The 22766-nt window shown below is 39.4% G+C and overlaps 1 protein-coding gene across 1 annotated transcript; it reads left to right on the forward strand.

Moving 5' to 3' along the window:
* The first annotated feature begins 2643 nt into the window (after positions 1-2643).
* On the forward strand, positions 2644-16646 carry PDYN (prodynorphin). Its single transcript, XM_003757349.2, has 3 exons — positions 2644-3496; positions 13063-13210; positions 13765-16646. The coding sequence occupies exons 2-3, from the start codon at positions 13082-13084 to the stop codon at positions 14410-14412; spliced, it is 777 nt and encodes a 258-aa protein (XP_003757397.1). The 5' UTR covers positions 2644-3496; positions 13063-13081; the 3' UTR covers positions 14413-16646.
* Positions 16647-22766: the final 6120 nt, after the last annotated feature.

Raw genomic sequence — 22766 nt, forward strand, 5'->3', positions numbered from 1 at the left:
GAGGCAAACAGGGTTAAGTAACTTGCCCAGGGCCACACAACAGCTAGTAAGTGTCTGAGTCTAGATTTGAATTCATGAAGATGAGTGTTCCTGAATCAAGGCCTCGTGCTCTATTCATTGTACTACTGAGCTGTCCTCCTTTCATACTTATTGGATATATAAACAGGGGCAAATTGTCATCTTCCTGAGCCTCAGCTTCCCCATCTGTAAAATGAGAAGCATAATATTTACACAACCTGCCTCCCAGGGGGCTGGCAGAGAAGCACTTTAGAAATAAGCTATCATTAATGATAAAAATTACTCCATCTTTCATACAGCTTAAGGAAAGAAAACAGAAGAAATTCCTATCAACCTCATGAACCATTTGTTAGTCGCTGTGATTAAAAGTCTGGAGGAGGAAAAGGTTCAAATAAAAAAAAACTCAGATGAAGATTATCCATAGATTTATTTTAACCATCATGTTCCCTTCCTCAGTTCTTTGGATAATTGTCAAAGAGTTGACTGTATGTCCCTATTTCTAAAGCTTCCTGCTCCTGCTAACTCCCAAGCACAGAAGCCATTATATTCTTGTCTCTGAGTCTTTGTCTACTCCAAGGTAATTATAAGAGCTTACTGCATAGGGGAAGAGGAGGAGGCGGAGGAGGGGGATTTTGTGCAGAGAGCAATGAGGCAAAGGGGGAACCAGGAGCAAGGAGTGGAGTTGAATAGATAGTGGAGGTAGAGGCTTTACAATCTGTGAAAAAGTCCATATTTCAAAGAGGCAACAGAAGGCCATTGATGGGGAGAGGAAGGCATCTAGAACAAAGAATGCTAATAAATGAGGAAAGATCATAGAATGGTACACAGAACATGAAAGTTTGAAAAAATCCTAGCACACAGAATGTGAGAACTGGAAGGAACCCCAGAAATAGAAAGTGAAGGGATCTCAGGACATTGAATGTTAAAGCTAGAAGAGACTTTAAAATATTGAAGGCCAAAATGAGCAGTATAGGATAGAACGTTAGAATGGAAGAATCATTAGAACATTGAACTTACATCTAGCACAATAGAGGAAGACAAAGTGATTTTTCCCAGTCATACAGCTCCATAAAAAACAGTGGAGATAAGATTTTAGCCCAGGTTTCTAGACTCGCAGGTCCAGTGATCTTTTCATTTCATGCCCCTGCCTTCCTAGAGGTTGCAACATCTAGAGAAGCTTGTGAATCAGTGGTTAGTGCTATAGGTTCTTTCTCTTTGTTATCTTGTAGCCACATTTGGTCCCCAGGTCCAAAAAAGGCTCTTATTGGAAAGATACACAGAAAAAAAGCCCATTCTTAAATACTTGGAGAAATCAGAAGATGTTTTGCCTTAAGAAGAGAAAATTTGGCAGGAACACAAGGGCTGCTTTCAACTATATATGAAGGATTGTCATGTGAAAGAGAGGTCAGATTTTTGTTTGTCCCCAAAAGGATCAATGAGAAGTTTCAAAAATGTAATTTTCATTTCCTTATAAAGAAAAACTTCCTAAAGTTATCATTCAGTTATTTCAGATTCTTTGTGACCCCATTTGGGATTTCTTGGTTTGCCATTTCCTTCTCTAGCTCATTTGATAGTGGAGAAAGCTGAGGCAAACAGTGTTAAATGACTTGCCTGGGGTCACACAGTTAAGAAGTGTCTGAGGCCAGATTTGAACTCAGGAAGAAGAGTCTTATCAACTTCAGGACTTGCACTCTATTCACTGTGCCACCTCGGTGCCCTAAAATTATGCTTATTCAGAAGTGGTATGGGATATCTCAGGAGGATTCCCTCCTGTAGAGATCTTCATTTGGAGTCTTTAAGTCAGGAGTGACTTATATAGAGCATTCCTATTCAGGTACAGGTTAGACTAAGTAGTCTCAAGTCTCCTTTCTATTCTTAGTTTCTGTAATTCTGAGGAGAGTCAATTGCAGTTCAATGGAAAGTGATTCTATTATTATAATACAGAAATTTCCTCTCTATGTGAGGTAGAAGAATTATTATTATTATTTTACAGATGTGGAAACTGAGGGTCAAAAGAAATGAAATCATACAGCTACTTGAACTTAAGTCAGAGTTTTTTGTTTGTTTCTTTTTGTTCTATTTTAATAATACCATACTGAATCGTCTATTTGGATGCTTTGATTGATCTCCTAAGGGATGTTTTTTGTTCTCAGCTTTTGTTGTTTTCTTTTCTTTTTTTTTTTTTTTTTTTTTTTTTTTTTTTTTTTTTTTTTTTTTTGTAGAGGAGAAGTACATCCCTTTCCAAGACTGAAGATCACCTAACAGCAGTCAAAAGACAGCTTAGGCCCTGAAGGAACAGTATCTGAGATAGTACAATGGATAGAGCATTAAACTGGAAGTCCAAAAAAGACATGGATTCAAGGCCCAGCTTCAACAGGAACTATCCTGTTATTATCCAAATAATTATCGTGTCTCTTAGTCTCAGTTCCCCCTTCTGTAAAATGGAGATGATCCCACTTACTCTGCTTCCTTCCCAGCATCGTTGTGAGGGAAGTGCTTCAGAAACTATGAAATACAAGAGTAACATGAGCATTTTAAGCACAGGCAACGTGAATAAATATAACAGGTATGTACTTTTAGGCATGGAGTAGGTGCAGAGGCATGTTATTCTCAGTCCATATTTTGAGGGGGATTCAAACATTCAATGCTGTATTTTCAGCTTTATCCATTTTGTTTTGCAGCCAGGGAAGACTAAACAGTCAGTTCCAGACAGCTTGGAATCATCATGTTTCCATGAGGGTTGGTGTGCCTGGCACGGTCTCACACTCGTTCCTTCAGAGCCTGCTAGCAGAGGCTGACAAACCCCCGGCACACACATGAATGTGCCCACATGTGAACACCTACACTCACAGTTGTACATGGGCACCCGGCCCATTCCACCTCTCCATGTGGACACACATGTATGAAGCAGCACATACTTGGGTGCTTACGGGTGTCTGGCTCTAAAATGGCACATTTCTTCCCTGACATGACTGCCTCTGTTCCCCTTCCCTCCTCCTGACTCCCTCCTCACTCCCCCACATCCCTGCCCTGAGCAGATGCCTATTGTGAAGTGTTCCAGGGGGTTCCAGTTGAAGGACCTAGGGAATGCTAGAGTTCTGTGCAGGGAGGTGTTGAGAGGTCTGTGTGCATCTGACTATTGTGAGCTGTCTTCCCCTATTGGCTCTGAAAAGCTTGTGCTGAGCTGGGTCTGCATGACAGGGGGAGGCTCCGTGTCAATAAAAAGAGGGGGAAACAGGCATCGGGACTCCAGTTTTGAGGAGGACCTCGCTGTCCATTTACAGCCTCTGTTGCTGCTGCAGTGAGGAAGGCTGCTCAGGAAGGACAGCTCCTTTCTCTGACACCCCCCCCCCCCCCGGACAAGACCAGATTGAGGCTGGCAAGAAACCTGCAGGAGTTGGACCTCCTGTATCATCAGAAAGCACACCTTCTGTGAGAAGGTGAGAAGCTTCTCGGGAACAAAGAGACACACAAACAGGTAAAATTTCAGCATGGACAGGAGCAGAGGGTGGGGAAGCATGGGATTTTATTTGTTTTTATTGATTTGTGCCTGGGGACCTCAGGGAGGTTGGAAGCCAGTGGGAGTGACCCTCTGAAAATTTCACACTGAGGGCTCATTAGTTCCAAGGATGATTTACTGAGTGTCTGTTCCCTGAAATTTCCCTGTAGTTACCATTTCTGTTTGAAATAAGTGTATTCTTCTGTACGTGTAGTTGGTAACTCAGCTTTGCTGCCAACTATACTTTGTGGATGGCAGTCCCGGCGCTCTCTCAGCACCGGAATAAAACTGGTGAACTCTTAGTTTTGGGTTACATTCTGCCAGCTTAATTTCTGTTTACCTTGTTCTACACTCAACAAGCTCGATGTTCTCTCCCTTGGCCAAATAGAATGGAGCACCTGGGAGCTGATAAGCATTGCTCTAATGTCCGTAGTATTTTGTCACTTAGACAGTGCTTTGCTCATGATATTTTGCTAGTAGGGAGAAGCAAGTATTATTGTCCCCATTTCCTAGATGAGGAAACTGAAACCCAGGGAAGGGACTGACTTTTCTCACATCACACAGCTGGTCAGCGGCAGAATAAGGCTCAAAGTTCTCTTGACTTCAAGTCTTGGAGCTTCAGAGAATTAGAATGCTTAAAAAATGCTTTGTGAGCTTTCCTGTTGTTTAGATAACAGGAACCTGGGGCATTAGTGAGGTTCAGAAAATTGCTAATTGCCATGTTTCAAAATGTACCACCAGTGGCCAACCTTTTTACTTGCCCCACAGTAATTTTTAATTACTCACAGTAGTATTTACTTCAGTGCTTTGATTCTGAGTAATTTTGCAAAGTATGAAGCTTTGTTTTTTTTCTCAGTGGGCTTAGAAGGACAGATTCTAAAAGCAAGCATATTTGGAAATTATTTCCTTGTCTTCTCTTCCATGGTACTTGTCTTGATGAAAGCTGTAGAGTAACATAGAGTGACAGAGACAAGTTGGGGAGAGGGGAGGAAGAGAGTGGGAAACCTCCTGCCTGAATGAAAAAACTCAAGACATATTTTTTAAGTATATAGGATCCCAAACTTTTCCTAAGAAGAAAAGTTGCAAAGACTCTGAAGGGAGGGTTATAATTAGTCAGATAAAACTAGGCAGCATTGGGTATTGGAAAGAACAGAAGATTAGAGGCTAGGAGGGCGAAGTTCTAGTCCAAGCTTTGCTATAAATTAACTGTGTAATCTAGGGTAGAATCACTAAGAATTAAAAGCAAAATATTCTTAACATTCAAATTCTACTGGTGGTGGTAAGAGGCTTGTACTAGGAATCAGTAGGAGATGGTCCCGTTTCTGCTATAGACTTGCTGCATCACCACCTTGGATAAGTCCCTTCCCTTCCCTTCCCTGGATTTCATTTTCCCCAGTTATCAAAGGAGGGACTTGGATGGATGATCTCTCATATTTCTTCTAGCTCTGACATTTTATGGTCTTTGTTCCAGCTCTAAAATTCTATGACCATGACTGTTCTTCTCTGAGACTTTGTTTCCTCATCTGTAAAATGATGTGGATTGAGCTAGATTAGCTCTCTGATCCCTTTTTCTAGTGGTAAACCGAGCCCCCTTTTGCTTTCTATAGTGTCTTTTACCAACAGTTTTCTAGTGCTTTACAAATATTCCTTAATCACATTCCCCACCTGAAACATGCACAGCAGGGTAACAGATCTGATTTCAACACCCCTCCCACAGACAGAAAGACTTCATTCCCCATTATGCCTTTCATAGATTGATAAAACATATGCTTCTTTGGATTTCCAGGCTGACAGGGACTCCTGCAAGTGTCATTGTTATGTGTATCAGAATATCAATTTGCTTCTTTTATTCTTCTATTTCTTCTTTCTCTCATTCCCTTTTCTCAATTTTCTTTTTGCTTCTCCTTCTCTTGCCTTTTGATTCTATTTTTGTAGGTCATTTATCTTGAAGTACTCAGCGGAGATAAAGCCTGCGTGGGGTAGTGGGTACAGGAGCGGGTGAATTCCGTTTGTGGAGGAGGCTTTTGCCTGCTCGGTGACAGGTGATCAGGAGCCCACTGTTTTGCCCCCTGTGAGTTAGGGATGCACTAGATGGAACACAAATCCTGTGTCTTCCAGAAAGGGTGTGGGTGTGAAGGCTTACACTAATCCCTCTGAATGTTCCATGTAATTGACAATTTTTTAACTGATCAGGAAAATGGAACAGTTTTGTACACTATTTGACCATCTGCGATCACAGGATGTCATAGCTATGGGAGACCTCAGAACACAAAATATAGTTGTGACTTGGAAGAGAATGTAGAGTATATCAGATGAGATAAAACTTAGCGCTAAGAGGGAATCTTAGAATATGCAACATGGATTGTAACATCTGGGAGGAAGCTTAGAACATAGAATATAGGATTTAAGAACAGGGGAAGACTGAATCTTAGAATATTAGAATTTTAGAGCTTTAAGTGACAGTTTTACATCTCTGAGATTAAAAGAGACCTTATAGACCACTTGGTCTAAATTTTCCCTAAATAGGAACCCCAACTAAAGCATCCTTGACAAGGTTACCCAACCTCTGCTTGAAGGCTCCTAGTGATGGGGACCATAGAATGTAAAATGTTATCACTTTAGAGACCATATAATTTGGGGGACTTTAACCCTTTTTTCTGTCATGGATCCTTTTGTCAGTCTGGTGAAGTCTTTGTATCCTTCTTGGAATCATAAGTGCTTTACAAATATCTCATTTGAGTCCTACAACAACCCTGGGAGGAGGTAGTTGCTATTATTATCCCCATTTTGCAGATAAGCTAACGGAAGCAAATAGAAGATAAATGATGGACCCAACGTTTACACAGCTCTAAGGCTAGATTTGAAATCAGATCTTCCTGACTCCTGTTTGTGCAATGCTTTGTTAGGACTCTTTAATTTAGTCCAATCCCACCATTTAACATCTAGAACGATGATGAGCTCATGTGTATTATTACCATGTTCAAGGTGATGAAGTTAGTAGATTTTAAAGCTTAGCCTCGTTGGAGCCTTAGAAACCTCAAAGATCAACAGCTCCATGCTCCTTCATCTCAGAGATACCCAGACTGAGAACCAGGGATTGGCTCAGGATTATCCAGGCAGCAAATGGCAGGGTAGCCTTGAACCCAGGTCCTCTGACTCCAAATGCAGAGCACTTTCTACTACCTGACAGCTGGATGATACACATCCTCTATCATCTAGCAAATCTGCATGTACTATGGCCCCCTACTGTTTCTTTTCTTTTATCTCCACCCTGAAATAAATTTATTTTATCTTTTGCCTTCAAGATTTTGGAATCCTTTTTGAATGTCAGTTATTGATTGTCCCAGCCCCCAGGACTCTGGGACTTTCTACTATGGCCATTGTATTTTATTAGACGTCTTAAATCATTTTGATAGAAATCAATATTTGGGAGACAATTTCAAGAAATGTCAGAGAAAATATAGAGAAGTAACCTGTTTCTCTCACCCATTTTCATCAATTCCTGTCACTTTGGAACATAAATGACACGTTCTTCATCGGGACTGACAAAGAGCTAAAAATATTTAATGAAATAGAAATCTCTGCCAGCAAGGCAGGGCACATTAGGCACCAAACATTGACTTAGTGACTTCAGGAAAGCATGAGGGCTGAGTCCTTTTAAGCATAATGCTGATCAAAGACTCCCAACTTCGCACAAATTGATTTACTGGGGAGTGGAGTTAAATGGGCAGGATCTATTTAGGACTCATGCTTCTGAAAGCTTCTGAATGTGCACCAGGGTTTCTAGGTCTCTAATATCTCTGCTTTGCCTGAAACAGAGGTCACTCTATACAAAGAGATGCTGAATATTTTTATCTAGCATTTCAATAGCCTTTTGCAATTCAGCCAGTAGAAATACAAAGCAATTGAATTCAACATGTGTTTACTGAGCTTTTTCTATCAGCTTTGGGTTATGGTTCTTTAACTAACCGAGGCTAAAAGCTAGGCATCTAGGAAAGTAACTGGAGAAAATGCTTATTTTTAAATGTACATTATGGAAATGTAAGCTCCCAAGGCAATAGGATAGAAAAAATATTTTCTATCTTATCCTTCTTCCTTTCTCCCCCACTTTTCCATTGCTTTTGTCATTTTCCCAAATCTTCTTTCCTCACCTATTGTCTCTCTTGATTACTTGTACATTACTTGTACATTTTTTGTTCCATTTTGGTTACCTACTTCTTCCCATCGCTTTCATTCTACATGGTTCTTCTCTTGCATTAATTAACTTTTTTTTCTCAGTTTAGTTTTTGCTCAGATTGTTTATTAGTCACTTCAATTGAACAAATCTTTATTAAATATTTATTACGTCTTTAGAATGGGCAGCTAGGTGGTACCATGATAAAGCACCAGACATGAAGTCTGAGACCTCGAAGATTTGAGTTCAAATTTGACCCTAGACACTAGCTATGTGATGTTGGCAGATCATTTCATCTTGTTTGCCTAAATTTCTTCATCTGTCTAAGTGAACTTGAGAGGAAATGACAAACCTCTTTGTCCAAAAAAAGAAAACTTCAGAGGGGGTCATGAAGAATTAGACATGACTGAAAAATAAAAATAGTGCATAGAGCATAAAAGGCAGCTTGGCATAGCAGATAGAGAACTGGCCTTAATTTCAGAAAAATGTGTGTTTAAGTTTCACCTCTGATACATATTGGTTGTGTCACAATTTCTCTGTGCCTTAGGCAACTCTTCAAAACTGTAAGTTGGAGGTGTCAATACCCATCGGTAGGGGAGTTTTCTTGCTTGAAATTTCCTATTCCCAGAAATAATCATTTAGCATCAAAAAAGACTTTAGAGATAATCTGGTTCTATGATACTTTTATCTTGAAGATAAACTGAGGCTCAGAGAGATAAAATGACTTGCCCGAATTCACAGAGCTAGCAAATTTTAGAGTTAGGATTCAAACCTAGGTCCTCAGATTCCAAATTCTTTGATTTTGCCACTAACTCCTATGACTCAACTGGACAACTCTTTGCTCACCATTTTTTCCCTCACCCTCTCTTCACTAACCTAAACCAGAACATGCCTGATTTAGATGCCCTCCTTGGAAAAGGGTTATTTTAAAACTATTTTCAATTTGTGTGTAGTGATATTGACCTCTGCTCTATTGTTCTGTTGTTCTTTTCTCTGGATATTAGCCTGAAATGAATTTGTTGCTGACCTCTCCCAGGCAGGGACTTCAGCCCTTTGTTTGCTGTGTCTCACTCATTATGAAACTAAGTGATCTGTATGTTTGCCTCTCAATACAGATGGCAAATCATAATCCATCAGGTTTTCATGAATACTGAGAATACGAATAGGTCCATTGTTTCTCATTGACCTCCTTGATCCACTATGAACATAAAATGTTACCACGCCTGGTCCTGTGAGTGGTAGGAAGGACGCTGAATTTGTTTTGTCTTAGTAGAGATGAGTCTGGGAGTAATTAGCTTATCATTTAGCATCATTTCATATGGTAGCATTATTGGAACAGCATCATTAAGTGAAGAGAGTACTGAACTGGGATTCAATTCATTTACATCCACTAATAGCCCACATGTGCCAGGCACTGTGCTGGGTAAGGGAAATATAGAGACAAGAACTAAAGAGACCTTGTCTTCAAGGAACTTACATGGGTGAGGGGAAAATTGGGAGGGAACAGAGAGAAATCAATATGTAAACAAACAAATGCATAGCATGTTTGTATATGTATATGTTTATGCATGCATAAACACATATCTATGTCATTCTCTCTCAATATATATATCTTATTATATATTATCCTTCTCTCTCTCTCTCTCTCTCTCTCTCTCTATATATATATATATATATATACACATACTATATCAATATGTGATATATGAGAAAGGGGAGGAGAGAGAGGGAAAAATAAAGAGGGGGAGAGTTGAGGCACAGAGGGGGAAGAAAGGGGAGAGAGAAGATGGGAAAGGAGAGAAGAAAGAGAGGGACAGAGACAGTGGATGGGGAAAAGAGGGATGGGGGGAGAGACAGAGTTAAAGAGAGAAAGAAACAGAGGGACAGAAATACAGAGATAGAGATAGAGAGAAAGGAGAAGCAGAGATAGAGAAGAGAGATAGACAGAAAAGAGAGAAACAGAGGCAGAAAGAGACAAAGGCAGAGAAAATATAGATATATGTGACAAATATACCATAATTTCAGAGTAAGGGAGAGAATTTACAACTGGAAGGGCCAAGTAAAGACCTACATGGGGAGTAGTACATAATCTGAGCCTTGAAGACAGCTAAGGCTTCCAAGAGGACAGGAGTCAAAAGCAATGGAGGAAAGTTATATCTTGTCTGTAGATTACTTGTATATTGTTGTGTGCAAATCATCTTCCCCAACAGATAATGAACTTTTTTTAATTTAAGGCAAAGACTGTCATTTGCCTTTCTTTATATTCCCATCCTTAGCACCATACCTTGGTATATAGTGGTACAGGAATTTCACCCTGATGTTGCAGAAAACTTCTTACTAACTTTCTAATAGTGGACTGGGCTTCCTTGGGAGATAATGGTTTCCTCCCTATTGCAATTTTTATTCTCAAAAAGAGGATGGATGATTACTTTTCAAGTAGATTATAATGGGGAGTGTGTGTATGTGTGTATTGTGGGGGATGGGTTGGATTATATGGTTATGTGTTCCCTTCTAACTCTAAAACTGTAATTCTGTGGCTCACAACAGAAACTTAACCCATCCATAATGGATATAATAATGCCTATCTCACAGGAGTGCTGTAAGACTTAAATGAGATAGCATATATAAAACACTTTGTAAGTTATAGTTAGAAAAATGTAATTTATTATTATCAAATCAATAATATATTCTTGAAGTCTTAATGCAATTATAAAAACCATCAGGCTTAGAGTCAAATGATTTGGGTCCACATTCCCTAGCTCAAGATCTTAACTTTTTTTGGATCATACACCTCTCAAGTGTTAAGTGTCTGAGGTCGGATTTGAACTCAGATCCTCCTAACTCCAGGGCTGGTACTCCATTCACTGTACCATATAGCTGCTCCAGATCTTAACATTTTGATGTCCCATATCCCACTAGGAGTTTTTCTGGTGAAAACCAGGGACCCCCTTCTCAGAATAATTATTTTAAAGAGCTAAAACAGCATATATTGGATTGGAAAAGAAATCTATTATATTGAAATAGTTATTAGATTTTTTTTTTTTAAGTTCCGAGACCCCAGGTAAGAACCCATGACTTAGTCCAAACCTTTTATTTTATAGACAAAGAAATTCGAACACAGAGAATTGGAGCTATCTTTCTAAAGTAATACAGGTGCTAAGTGGCAGAGACAAGTTTTGAATCCAGAACTGCTGAATAATACTAAATTGTTTTAAAAAGAAACTGCCTTATAACAATGATATTTCTTTGAAAGAGAAATAAATGTGTATATATCAAATGTATGTATATACACACACATGCACACAGGGTATGTGTGCATGTATGGTGAGCCCATAATGTGATACATATGTGTCCATGCACATGTGTGTACCGTTTATATGTAATAGATAGGCACATGTGTGCATATACAGGTTGTCCTTAAAACTTAAAACTACATTAAGAGTTTGGGGATATCCTGTGTTTGTGTGTGTGTTTAAAATATTAGATATAATATTATTAATTTACAGATAACACTCAATGTATAATAATATATATTAGATTTTGTGAATATCTATACAATATACATACACATGCATGGGTGTGGAGTGTATGGCATAGATAGCTATAGATAGATAGATGTAAATATATGTATATTATGAAAAATAAATCTAACTGGAGGTCATATACAGAATGATACAAATCATATTTGGAGGTAAAAGAGTGGCCTTTATTTGGACCGATACAGTCGTCATCCTCTCCCTAAGACTTCTCATGACTCACAGTATAGTGTTCACGGTGACTCTGGACTCTTGAGGCTTCTGCCAGTAAAATATAATCACTGGCCTGTCTTACCAAGCTAATTAAGTACAAGCCGAGAGATGGACTGTGTATTTATTGACCTGATAAATGTAGAAGGGGAGGGTGATTAGGAGCTCAGCCCCTGGGAAGTGAAATGATTACTTTTTTGCCACAGTAACTTATAAAAAGCATCTCCTACAGCATGGAGGTGATTCATTGAGATGCTATTTTGTTTTATAATAGATATTTAGTCCAATTCACAGAAAAAGCCCCTGGATTGAGGATGGCTAGTAGCTAGTAGTGATCTACAGTCTTCTCCTCCCAAAATAAGATCTCCATTTTCCCTTTCATTCCCATTCACTGTCTTCCCTGAAATAACTGTGTTGGTTTTGGATTCCATTAATTCAAGGCTAGAATGGAGAGGAACTCAGTGATTCTGTTACTTGAAGCCATGAATGCGACCACAGTAACAGTAATTGAGTATTTCATCAAATTCTGATGAAATCTGATATGTAAACATATTAGAAGAATACTTTTAGCCTTCAACTATGTCTTTTCTCTCTTTCTCCCATGCTTTCTTTCCTGCCTTCCTCCTTGCTCTCTGGTTGGGTTCAAGTTCACCTCTTTCTCTCTTAATTCCTTTCCTTTTTTCCTCTCGTTCTTTTCACTTCTCTTTTCCTCCTGTCTTCTGTCTACCCCTCTTTTCCTATCTTCTCCTCCTCCCTTCTCCTCTTTCCTTTCCCTCTTTCATTTCCTGTTTATCTTCCCTCCTCTTCTCTCTCCCATACTTTCAGTTTTTTTTTTACTTCTCTCTTCCTTTTCCCCTCTCTTGTTTTCTCCTCGATTTATCTTGAAATGAATTTGAAATAGTAAGTATTGCTGAGAACTCTGAGAGGGACAAACCCCATGCCCATCTGCTAACAAATGGATCTAAGCTCAGAAATGAAATTCAGTTCAAGGTTTAAAGTGAGGTTACAATCTTTTCAGAGCAATCATGGAATCATTAACCATTAAAACTTGAAGGGACCACAGAAACCATTTAATTCAACATTTTGATTTTATAGAGGAAAAAACTGAGGCACAGAAAGGAAGTGACTTGCTCAATGTCTTATAGAGCATTAGTGACAAAGCAGTTTAGAGCCCAGGATACTGAGTTCTAAACCATGAATCTTTCCATTTGCTATATGTGGTTTGATCTTGGTCAAATTATGCATTCTCTCAGCCTCAGTTTCCCCATCTGTAAAATGAAAGAATCAGACTAGATTTTTTTTTGGCTTTGACATGCCATATATATTCTGAAGTCCCTCTCAGACTTAACATTCTGTGTTCAAAATTCCCTTCCAGTGCTGACATTCTATGTTTCTGTGGTTCTAAGTGGATTGAAGAGGAAACATTGAATCACAGAGATATTAGCAAAGAAAAAAAAGGCAGGCTTTGATGGCAGACTGGATATAGATGAAGGGAGACAAGGGTCAAAAGAACACAACAAAGTGTTCTTTGGCATTTGTCATATTTTCCAAAGACCAGAGGATAGCTTTTGGTCCATTTGATGACCTTGTCTCTAGTCCCTGTGCTTCTCTTTCTCTCGATGCAGGAAGTGTTTCCAGAACAAAATGGAATGGCAGGTCTTGATTCTGATTCTTTGCCTCAGCACATTTCCCTCAGTCTCTGCTGACTGTCCAGCCCAATGCTCTATGTGTGCTGTGCAAACTCAAAACCTGGACAAGCCCATCAATCCACTGGTAGGTCTTGAGTATGTCATTGTTATTCTAGGTATTGCCTGGGACATAGATAATTGAACTGCACTGAAGATGATTGAGGGAAGGTCAGCATAAAAAGGCCTGACCTATCAAATAATCAGATTGCTTTTCTTTGTATGTGTATGGAGGAGGGCGAAGGGGAAGACAATGGGGTTAAGAAACTTGCTCCTCAATAGTATAGTATATGTTAAGATGATCACAAAAGTCCTTCCCCTTCTGTATTGCAGAATTGAGGGATAACATACGAATCTTCCCTCTGAAATTATGTCCAATTTGTCATATATTTATTTATGTTTATAAACACACATTTATATATATATGTATATATATATATATATACATATATATATATACACAGACACAGCTTATTTGCATATAGTCGTTTGCCTGTTGTCTTTGCCTTAGACTGGGCTAAAGACAAGAACTTTCCCTTTTTTTTCATACCCCAGGGTGAGTACAGTGTCTGGCACTTAGTAGGTGCTTAATAAATGCCTGTTGACTGACTGACTGTTGTCTTCTTGCTCGATGTGCCACAGATGTGTTTCCTGGAGTGTCAGACCATCCTGACATCTAACACGGAATGGGAGAAGTGTAAGAGCTTTCTGTCTCTTTTCACTCCTTTTATGCTGGGTCTTCATGGGAAAGGAGAGCTTGGAGATATGTCGGTAACCTCTGAAGAGCTGTATGGTGAGCAGGCGAAGCCCTCCGTGGAGCTTACCAAGACCATGGAGAAGTTGGCCAATATCCTGATGCAGGAGAACATCCAAGGCCGAGGACCGAGCCACACCTACGGGGACCTCCTCCCCAAGGTGGATGAACACGCTGTATCCGAGCTGATGGAGGATTCGCAACAATACCACAGAGCCTTGGAGGCTGGAGAGCTGGGCTACCCTAGTGAGGACACAGCAGCCGCTTGGGCCAGCACCCCAAAGGATGAGATGAAACGCTACGGAGGCTTCCTGCGCAAGTACCCCAAGAGGAGCTCCGAGGTGGCTGGAACCGGTGATGGCCAGGAGCAGGAAGACTTGCACAAGCGCTACGGAGGCTTCATGAGAAGGATCCGCCCCAAGCTCAAGTGGGACAACCAGAAGAGGTATGGAGGCTTTCTTCGGAGGCAGTTCAAAGTGGTGACCCGGTCTGAGGAAGACCCCAACGCCTACTCGGGGGAGGTCTCCGGCCTGTAGAGCTTCCCCTCAGGCCTAGCAGAAAAGAGCCTGGAGCTGACCTCTTTCTCATCTGGACTAATTACACACCCATACTTTGTGCTTGGCTGCATGTTTTATACGAAGGAAGATCCAAGCCCATCCAAGTTCCACAGTGTCTGGTAGCACCAGGGAGACCATGTTGGTTTCGATCTCATTTTCCATTCATTTATAAATCTCACCACAACAGAACTGAGATTTCTTCTCCTTGTGGCCCAATATAAACTGACACAGACCAACAGATGCACACACACATACACCCCTCCTCTCCCCCAAAACCGCATCCAGATCCCTCCCAAATCAGTGGATTTTAATGCCCCCCCCCTCAATGAGTAACCCCTAATATGTCTTCCTCCTGTACAAAGCCCATTAAGCAGACCTATCTGACAGTACTCTGTCTCTGGTCTGCATCTAAATGATTGGGCCAAAGAGTGTCTGTGTACTACATTTCATGGCCCTCTGAGAAAGTTTTCAGGCCTCAGCCCTTGTTGCTCCAAAATCCTTCTGGGAAATGTAATCCAATAGAAGGGTAATTGCCTCACCAGGTACTTACTCTTAGATATATAATTCCTGAATTCCAGGTAACCAAAGTCCTCTAAAGTCCAGCTTCTTAAATTGTGGGTTGAAACTCCATATGGGGTCCATAGCTGAAGGTGGGGGTTGTGAAATTAAGATTTATTTTCAGTAAATGTTTGATTTGTACACATATTTATATACCTATGTGCCTGGAGTCATGTAAAACTTCTTAGTTGAAAAGGAGTTGCAAGTGGAAAAAGCTGAGGAGGTCCTCCTCTAAGAAATATTCTCTAAATACTCTAGAGAATGTGAGGACCTGTGCTATTCTCCACCATATAGCTATCCTCTTAACAAATATTTAAGGCCTAATGTGTGCAGTCTGGTGTAGCTGCTGGAACAAAGGCAGATTTCAGTAAATTAATGTTCCTGTCTTCAACATATGAATTCCTGCTCAGCTCTTTATTAGTGCTCATCCAAAGACCTTCCTTAATTTATTCTCTAATAGGAAAAGAATCTTGATATTCTTTGAATCTTGTATAGTTCTGTTTGGAAATACATCCTGGAATAATGAGTTCCTTCTCTCCCCCTTCCCTGGCCAATTAGTAAGGGAAAAGGACCTTGAAGAAACTACAATTTTTGTTACCAATAATAATGTTGATTGAGGGAACACGAATGAATCAAGAACATGTGAAATATGCTTCCTTAAATATTTATGTAGAGTTGAATATGCATAGGGAATTTATGCTTGGATCAAGACCCATTCTGAGTTCCAAAACTTTAAGGGAAAGATTCAACAAACTTAAAATGCAAACCTGTTCCCTTGGCCCTCGTTAGTCTAATTAAAATGATCAGCATCCTTTTCCTACCCGAGATGAACTGTGGTGGATTCAGACTGATGAGGTGAGGAATGATCAGCCACTTGAGTCACCATATCAGCTGCTGAGAGCCCACACCATATGGTCCACCATATGGGATTGACTTGGACTGAGGCCGTCTAGAAGCAACAGATAGAAAATGAAAGAATGCCTTAATGACCACCCTTTCCAACCAGCATCTCAAAAACAAACAAATTTGATGATGAAACAATTCAAAAGTCAAATTGGCTCCCTAAGTTTCTCAAAATGATGGCAGTTGACCTTACAAAGCTATAGCCTTGAGAACTATAGGAGGCAGACTGAATCCTAGAATCTCAAGGAAGGAACCAAAGAAATGATTTAATCTAATTCTTTACCTGAAGCATAAACTCTCTCTTAGCATCTTCTATAAGTGGTCATCCCCCTTGCATTTGAACACCTCTGCTGAAAGGAAACTCCATCACCCAAAGTAACCCATTTCACTGTTAGTCAATTCTGAATGCTAGAAAGTCTTATTTTAAATTCAAATTTTCCCCTCAATTTCTCCATAAAATTTCCTCCCGGGTCCAAGGAGAACAAATCAAATGCTTCTTCTTCATGACAGTCCTTTTGTTATCTGAGGGCCAATGGTTTTGGATTTAGATGTAGTATACCAATTGCAGCCTAGCACAAATATTTATCCACAGTTATTAAGTCTATCGTGATGTTCCTATTGTACAGATTGTTTTCTTTCCTTTTAAAAAATTCAGTTTACATGACTAAACTGGAGTCTGATCTGTCTGAAATAGGATGGTATCATACCTCCCTTTCTTCTGTATTATAAATAAAATGAAGATGCTAATAGCTCTTTCTGTGTCCCATAGGCTCTGTTCACAAAATCTTCCTTATTGGTAGAATATAAAGATATTTTGGATTTTACTGTTACAGTAAATAATAGAATTATAGTTTTTAGAACTGTGAGGGATCTTAGAGAACATATGGTCTAATAGCCTCATTCTCACAGACAAGGGAACTGAAACTTGGGCTTAAGTGACTTGCCCATGGTTACACTGCTAGTAAGTAGAAGAGGAAAGATTTGAATCAGGTCTTCTTAACTTCAAGGCATTCTATTCATGATTTCATGCTACCTTTCCATTGGAAGAGAGACCTTAGAACACAGAGCATTAAACATTAAAGCTAGAAAGGACCTAGAAACAAGGAATGTGAGAACTGGAAGGGACTGAAGAAATTCTCTAATTCAAAAACTTTTATTTTACAGAGGAAGAAACTGACATTTTGGGGGGTGGAGTGGGAAGAGATTTATTCAAGACCAAACATTGAGGTAGTGGTAGAGTGGGGATGTGAAGCCAGGTCTCCTCAGTTCTAGGAAGCTTTGTTCATAAATAGAGTCCCAGATTCTGCAAAGCACTCCATATACCAAAGCTTCTTATACTGTGGGTTGTGACCCCATAAACAGTTTCATAACTGAATGTGGGGATTATGAAATTATGATTTATTATCAGGAAATGTTTGATTTGCATACTATTTTATATACACATATGTTCAAGATCATGTAAAATTTTCTCAGGTGACAAGAGGTCACAAGAGGAAAAATTTAAGAAGCTGTGATATACACTATCTCTCTTGAGCCACACAATCTGGTGAGATGGTATGATAGGTATTTTATCCCTGTTTTGCAAAGAAAGAAATAGGCGCAGTCAGATTAAGTGGCTTGCCCATGATTACACAGCCAGAAAGTATCAGATGCACCAGTTTTGCATGATTTTAGGCTGAGTATACCAATTCACGCAGTTTAATCAAAAGTATAAGAACATGGATAACAACATTTCCCATTATATCTAGTGGTTGAAAAACATGTATGTTGACTCAATTAAAATTCTATCCACAAATAGTTCAAATGGTAGTGGGGAATAAAACCAAGGGAAACTGTGAATGGCAAACTAATAACAATATAATCTATATAGCATTTTAAACTTTTCAATGTTGTCGTTCAGTCATTGTACACTCTTCATGACTCCATTTAGAGCTTTCTTGACAAAAATACTGAAGTGATTTGTCATTTCCTTCTCCAGCTCATTTTACAGATAAGGAAACTGAGGGAAGCAAAGTTATGTGAGTTGCCTAGGGCTATGTGGTTAATGTCTGAGGCCATATTTGCAATCATGAAAATGAATTTTCCTGACCCCAGAACTACTGCTCTAGCCACTATACTACCTAGCTGACCCTGCAACAACTTTGGATTCTAATTTTCTGACTTTAAACAAAATATTTGAAATGTGGCACACTGGCAAAAATACTGAATTCAATGAATTTCAATCCATTCATGGGTCTTTCATTTCTCTGAGTGTTTGTTTCCTCGTCTGTAAAATAAGCTCAGCCTAGATAATCCCTATGTTCTCTCTCAATCCAAATCCTTTGAAATTACTCTATAATCAATATATTTGAAGCCAGTTAGTCAACAAGAATTTTTTAAGGACCTACTATGTGCCAGGCACAGTGTTAAAGGATGAGAATACAAAAAAAAAAAAAAAAAAAGGAAAAGGGGGGGGGGAGCTATGCTTTCAAGGAGCACAAAAGCAAGGTCCTGGATATAGGGTATATGGCATACTAAGGTTTTTATGTTCTGCTTCTATTTAGGACCCCACTTTAGACACTCTGGGATCCATTAATTGCAGGTGAAGAGAGGAACAATTCTTATATCTCAGTGTCTCAGTTCTCATCCTCCTTGATCTCTGCAGCATTTAATATTATCCACCATCTTTATGTTCTTCTCATCTCCAAGAGCTTCATCTCAGGGAATGGCTAGATTTTTTTGTTTCTTTTCTTTTTTTTCTGGCTATTTTTCCTCCTTCTACACTAAATTAGAAGTTCCTTATTACTTTGTGTCAAGAATCCCTTTGAGCCAGACAAGGAGCCTTTTCTCAGAATCTTGTTTTTAAATGGATAAAATAAACTGTACAAGATTATTGATGTAACCAATTATATTGAAATCAAAATGTCATTTTTCCTCATCCAAGTTGATGGACTCCTTGAAATCTGCAGACCTTGGAAATCCATGGGCCTCTTCTCTAAATGTTCCCCCTTGAACTCTCATTTTATATGAAATCATAACATTTTATAGCTGGACAGGAGCTAAGAGGCCATCTAATCCAACTCCTCCATTTTATAGTGAAGGGACTTGAGGGATTAAAAAAAAGGTGATTTTTCCCTAAGTAAGAATGAGAGACAGGTTTCAAGACTAGATCCTCTGACTCCAAATCTAGTACACTTCTTACTACTTTGGAGCCATAGTGATGGGAGAGAAAATCAAGGCCACATCCCGAGGCACTGAATCTAGAGATGCAGACAGTGATGGCACTTACTCTGCAGTATCTTAGTTAGCAAGAATTTTTGTTGTTCAGTAATTTCAATTGTGCCTGACTTTTCATGACCCCATTTGAGGTTTTCTTGGTAAAAATACTGGAGTGGTTTGCCATTTCTTTCTCTAGTTCATTTTATAGATGAGGAAACGGAGGTAAAAAGGGTTGAGTTTTTCTCTAGATCATTTTACAGATGAGGTCACACAGCTAGCAAGTGTCTGAGGCCAGATTTGAAGGCAGGAAGATGAGTGTTCTTGACTTCAAGCCTGTTGCCCGACCCATTATGCCACCTAGCAAGAATAAATTCTCTTCAATAAAGAAGCTGTTTAGCATATGTGGCATTCTCCCCTAATCTACCTTACCTCCTCTCCCCATTCTCATTCTTTTCTTCTCTTACAGGGAAGAGTTCAGGAGTTACTTCTTGTTTAGAATATTGAAGTCACTTGAAGTCATTTTGTAGAGTAGAAATAATGTTGGATTGGGAGTGAAAGGGCATCTTTGAGTTACCTCTGTCCCTCCCTACCTGCATGGCTCTGTGCAAATTATTTAACCACTCTGGACCTCAGTTTCCTTATCTGTATAATGTGGGGATTAGACAACATGACCCAATGTTTTTAATGGTCTAAATCTATTATCCCATAATATTTATACCTCTAGTATTTTTTACTTTTGAAAGTCCATTTTATATGTCACTGACACATATTTCTAAAACACAGAGCTGATTGTATCACTTCCTACTAAGAAATCTGTAATGGCTCCTACTTGCCTCCCTAATTAAGCACAAATCAGTCAGCTTGGTATTTAAGACTTACCACAATTTGATCCCAATCTATCTTTACAAACTAGTCTCTCTTTCTTTCTCTTTCATTGGTGTATCCTAGACTCTAGGCAAATTAGTCTTTCCATCTTTCTCTTGTTATGTAGTTGTCTTAATGTGGATGACAAAGAGGCAAGAATAGGTATCTCTGGAGTCTCCTGCCACTTTTCTCCAAGGAAATTGGGGCCATTTAGAGGCTGGCCACTCTGCTCTCCTCAGAGAGAGGGGGCACTGGCTTAGAATTCTGTGTGCTCCTTTAAATATTATCAATTTAAGGGATGAGATTTTTAAGATTTAAGCTAAACTCCTGGTTATTCATTAATGGAAAAGGAAATTCCTCAATAAATCCAAGACTTGACTCTCCTTGATTCTCCAAATGCCAGCTCCACAGTGAACATACATAGCAAACAGTAAAGAAAATCTTTTATTCAAGTCAATAGCAAAACAGAAGTGGTTGAAAGTATACATTTGAGAATATATACCACACAATACACAGAGTAAATGAGTTCTCCCTTTGGAAATAAAATAATCCAACTCAACCCAAGAAAGTCCCACATCTCATCCTAAGAGAAATTCCCTGAAGTCTCTAGTGTAACAAGCTGGAAAGAGGGAAGCAATCCAAGTTCTAGATGTCAATTTCTTCCCAGAAACCTCCTTCCATCTACCTGAAGGGAAGTTTGGATCCATCTTGAAGCTGGAAATCATAAGACATCAAAGAGATCAAAGAGAGTAGATTTCTCTTTTTTCCCTTTCTTGCCAACTGTGGCCTGCCTCTCACACCAACTCAATACATCGAGTAATCAGCTGCCCCAAGAATCTCATACAAGTGGTCATTAGCCAGTGTTATACTGAAAACACCCCATGCTTTACCTTCCCGTTAGGAGCTTTTCTTCTTGAATGGGCCACAGGCTCAATTCCTATTCATGGTTCTAAGGTCCAATTCAAATATTACCTTCTTCATGAAACTTCTCTGATATCTTCAATAAGAAGTGATTTTTCTTCCCAACTTCCCTAGACCTTTATCCCTACATCGTTTGTTATATTGTTCTGTCTTGTATAATACTTCCTCACATTTGTCTTGCCTCCCCTTCTGGACTCTGAGCTTTTTGAGGGCAGAGGCTGTATCTAAATCATCTCTGTAGCCTTTATAGCATCTAACACGTGAACAGCCCCATAGGAGATACTCAGTAAATATTTACTGAATAAATGAATAAATTTAATGCAGTTAAGAACATATTTAAACAAAAATAGAAAGAAGTCCCTACATACCAAATTAATTTTAATGAACATCTTTTAAGTTCCTACTAAAGAGCAATGGACACAGAGATAAATAAGACATGAAAATAGAAAATATTAGACTTGTTTGGGAAATGGTGAGTAGACCAACTTGGTTGAAATAATTTTCCTTATCTGTTCTCTCATGACTTTTCAATTCTCTTTAGACATTTCTCATTACCTAATCTATATCATTTATTTATCATTTTCACCCTTTAGACTGGAACATATCATAGTAGTGGAAAATATTAGTTTTAATACTTATTAGCAGTGTGGCCTTGGACAAGTCACTTAGAGACCTCTGAATCTGTTTTCCCATCTATAGAAAGGAGATAATATTTGTACTACCCACCTAAGAGCAGATTTGTAAGGAAAATAAACCATGATGTACTTTAGAAGCTTGAGCTAGTTATTATGATAGAGTTCACAGCATTTAGAAGAGAGTCTTCAGGGACAAATACTCCAACCCTCTAGTTTAACAGATGAGGAAACCAAAGTCCAGAGAGGGACAAGCCCAAGGTCACATAGTTGTGGTTCCTCCTTTGTTTTTGAAAAAGGTGCTTTCTTGACTTGCACATGAGTTGGATTTAAGTGAGGCAGAATTGCAGAAAGTTGTCAGCCTCCCTCTCTTCCTGAGTCATCAAAGTCCAGTGGCAAGACCAAAGGAAGGGCAACTGCAATGGCCTGGGATACACGGATGACCTTAGTGTCTTTAACATGCGACCAAGCTCTAAGTGCTCCAAAAAGCCTGCTTCAGCTGCCTTCGTGACCAAACTGTTCTCATGGTAGTAAAGAGTAGAGATGGGCTTTAAAGTCATGTCTTAACGACTTTGAATCCTGTGCTCTTTGCTCTGTACCAGGCTCTCTGTTATTAGAAGCTGCTTGAGGGCAGGAACTTGGACTTCTGTTTATTTTCTTGCTTATGGTAGGAAGTTAATGCATGTTTATCAAAAGATGAAGAAAGGAAAAAAGAGGGAAGGAAAGAAAAAGGAAGAATGGAAGGAAAAGAAAGGAAGACCAGAGGGAAAGAAAGAAGGAAGGGAGGGAAGGAGAATGCCAGGAAGGAGAGAAGGAAGGCAGGAGCGAGCACATGCCAAATGTCACTGTACCTAGTTCTTGGGCTTGTATTAAACAGGAGCCCATTATTAAGAAGCTCAGAGCAGAAGCTGGTTAGGAGATGCCAACCCCCCAGTAACCTTAAAAGGATGAGTTACTAATAACATTTTGTTTCCATGGCAACGTTCCCACACCATCATCAGTGAGGAAATTCTTGTCATAATAATGATGCTGCTAATGGTCCTACCTTTGAGCTGTACAGGCCTTCCTTCAGAAGCGCTCCAAGCACTCCACGCAAATGAGCTCATTTGCCTTCACAGGGGTTTCTGTGAGTTTAAAAGAGCGTGTGTCACAAAAGCGAAGAGCATCCAAAACAAGAGTCTCCAGCAATTATTTGGTTCTCCAGGAGAGCTACAGTCTTGTGATTCATGGGCATCTGTGCTACTGCCAATTAGTCTT

This window comes from Sarcophilus harrisii, chromosome 2, assembly GCF_902635505.1.
Source record: "Sarcophilus harrisii chromosome 2, mSarHar1.11, whole genome shotgun sequence".
Classification (NCBI taxonomy): domain Eukaryota; kingdom Metazoa; phylum Chordata; class Mammalia; order Dasyuromorphia; family Dasyuridae; genus Sarcophilus; species Sarcophilus harrisii.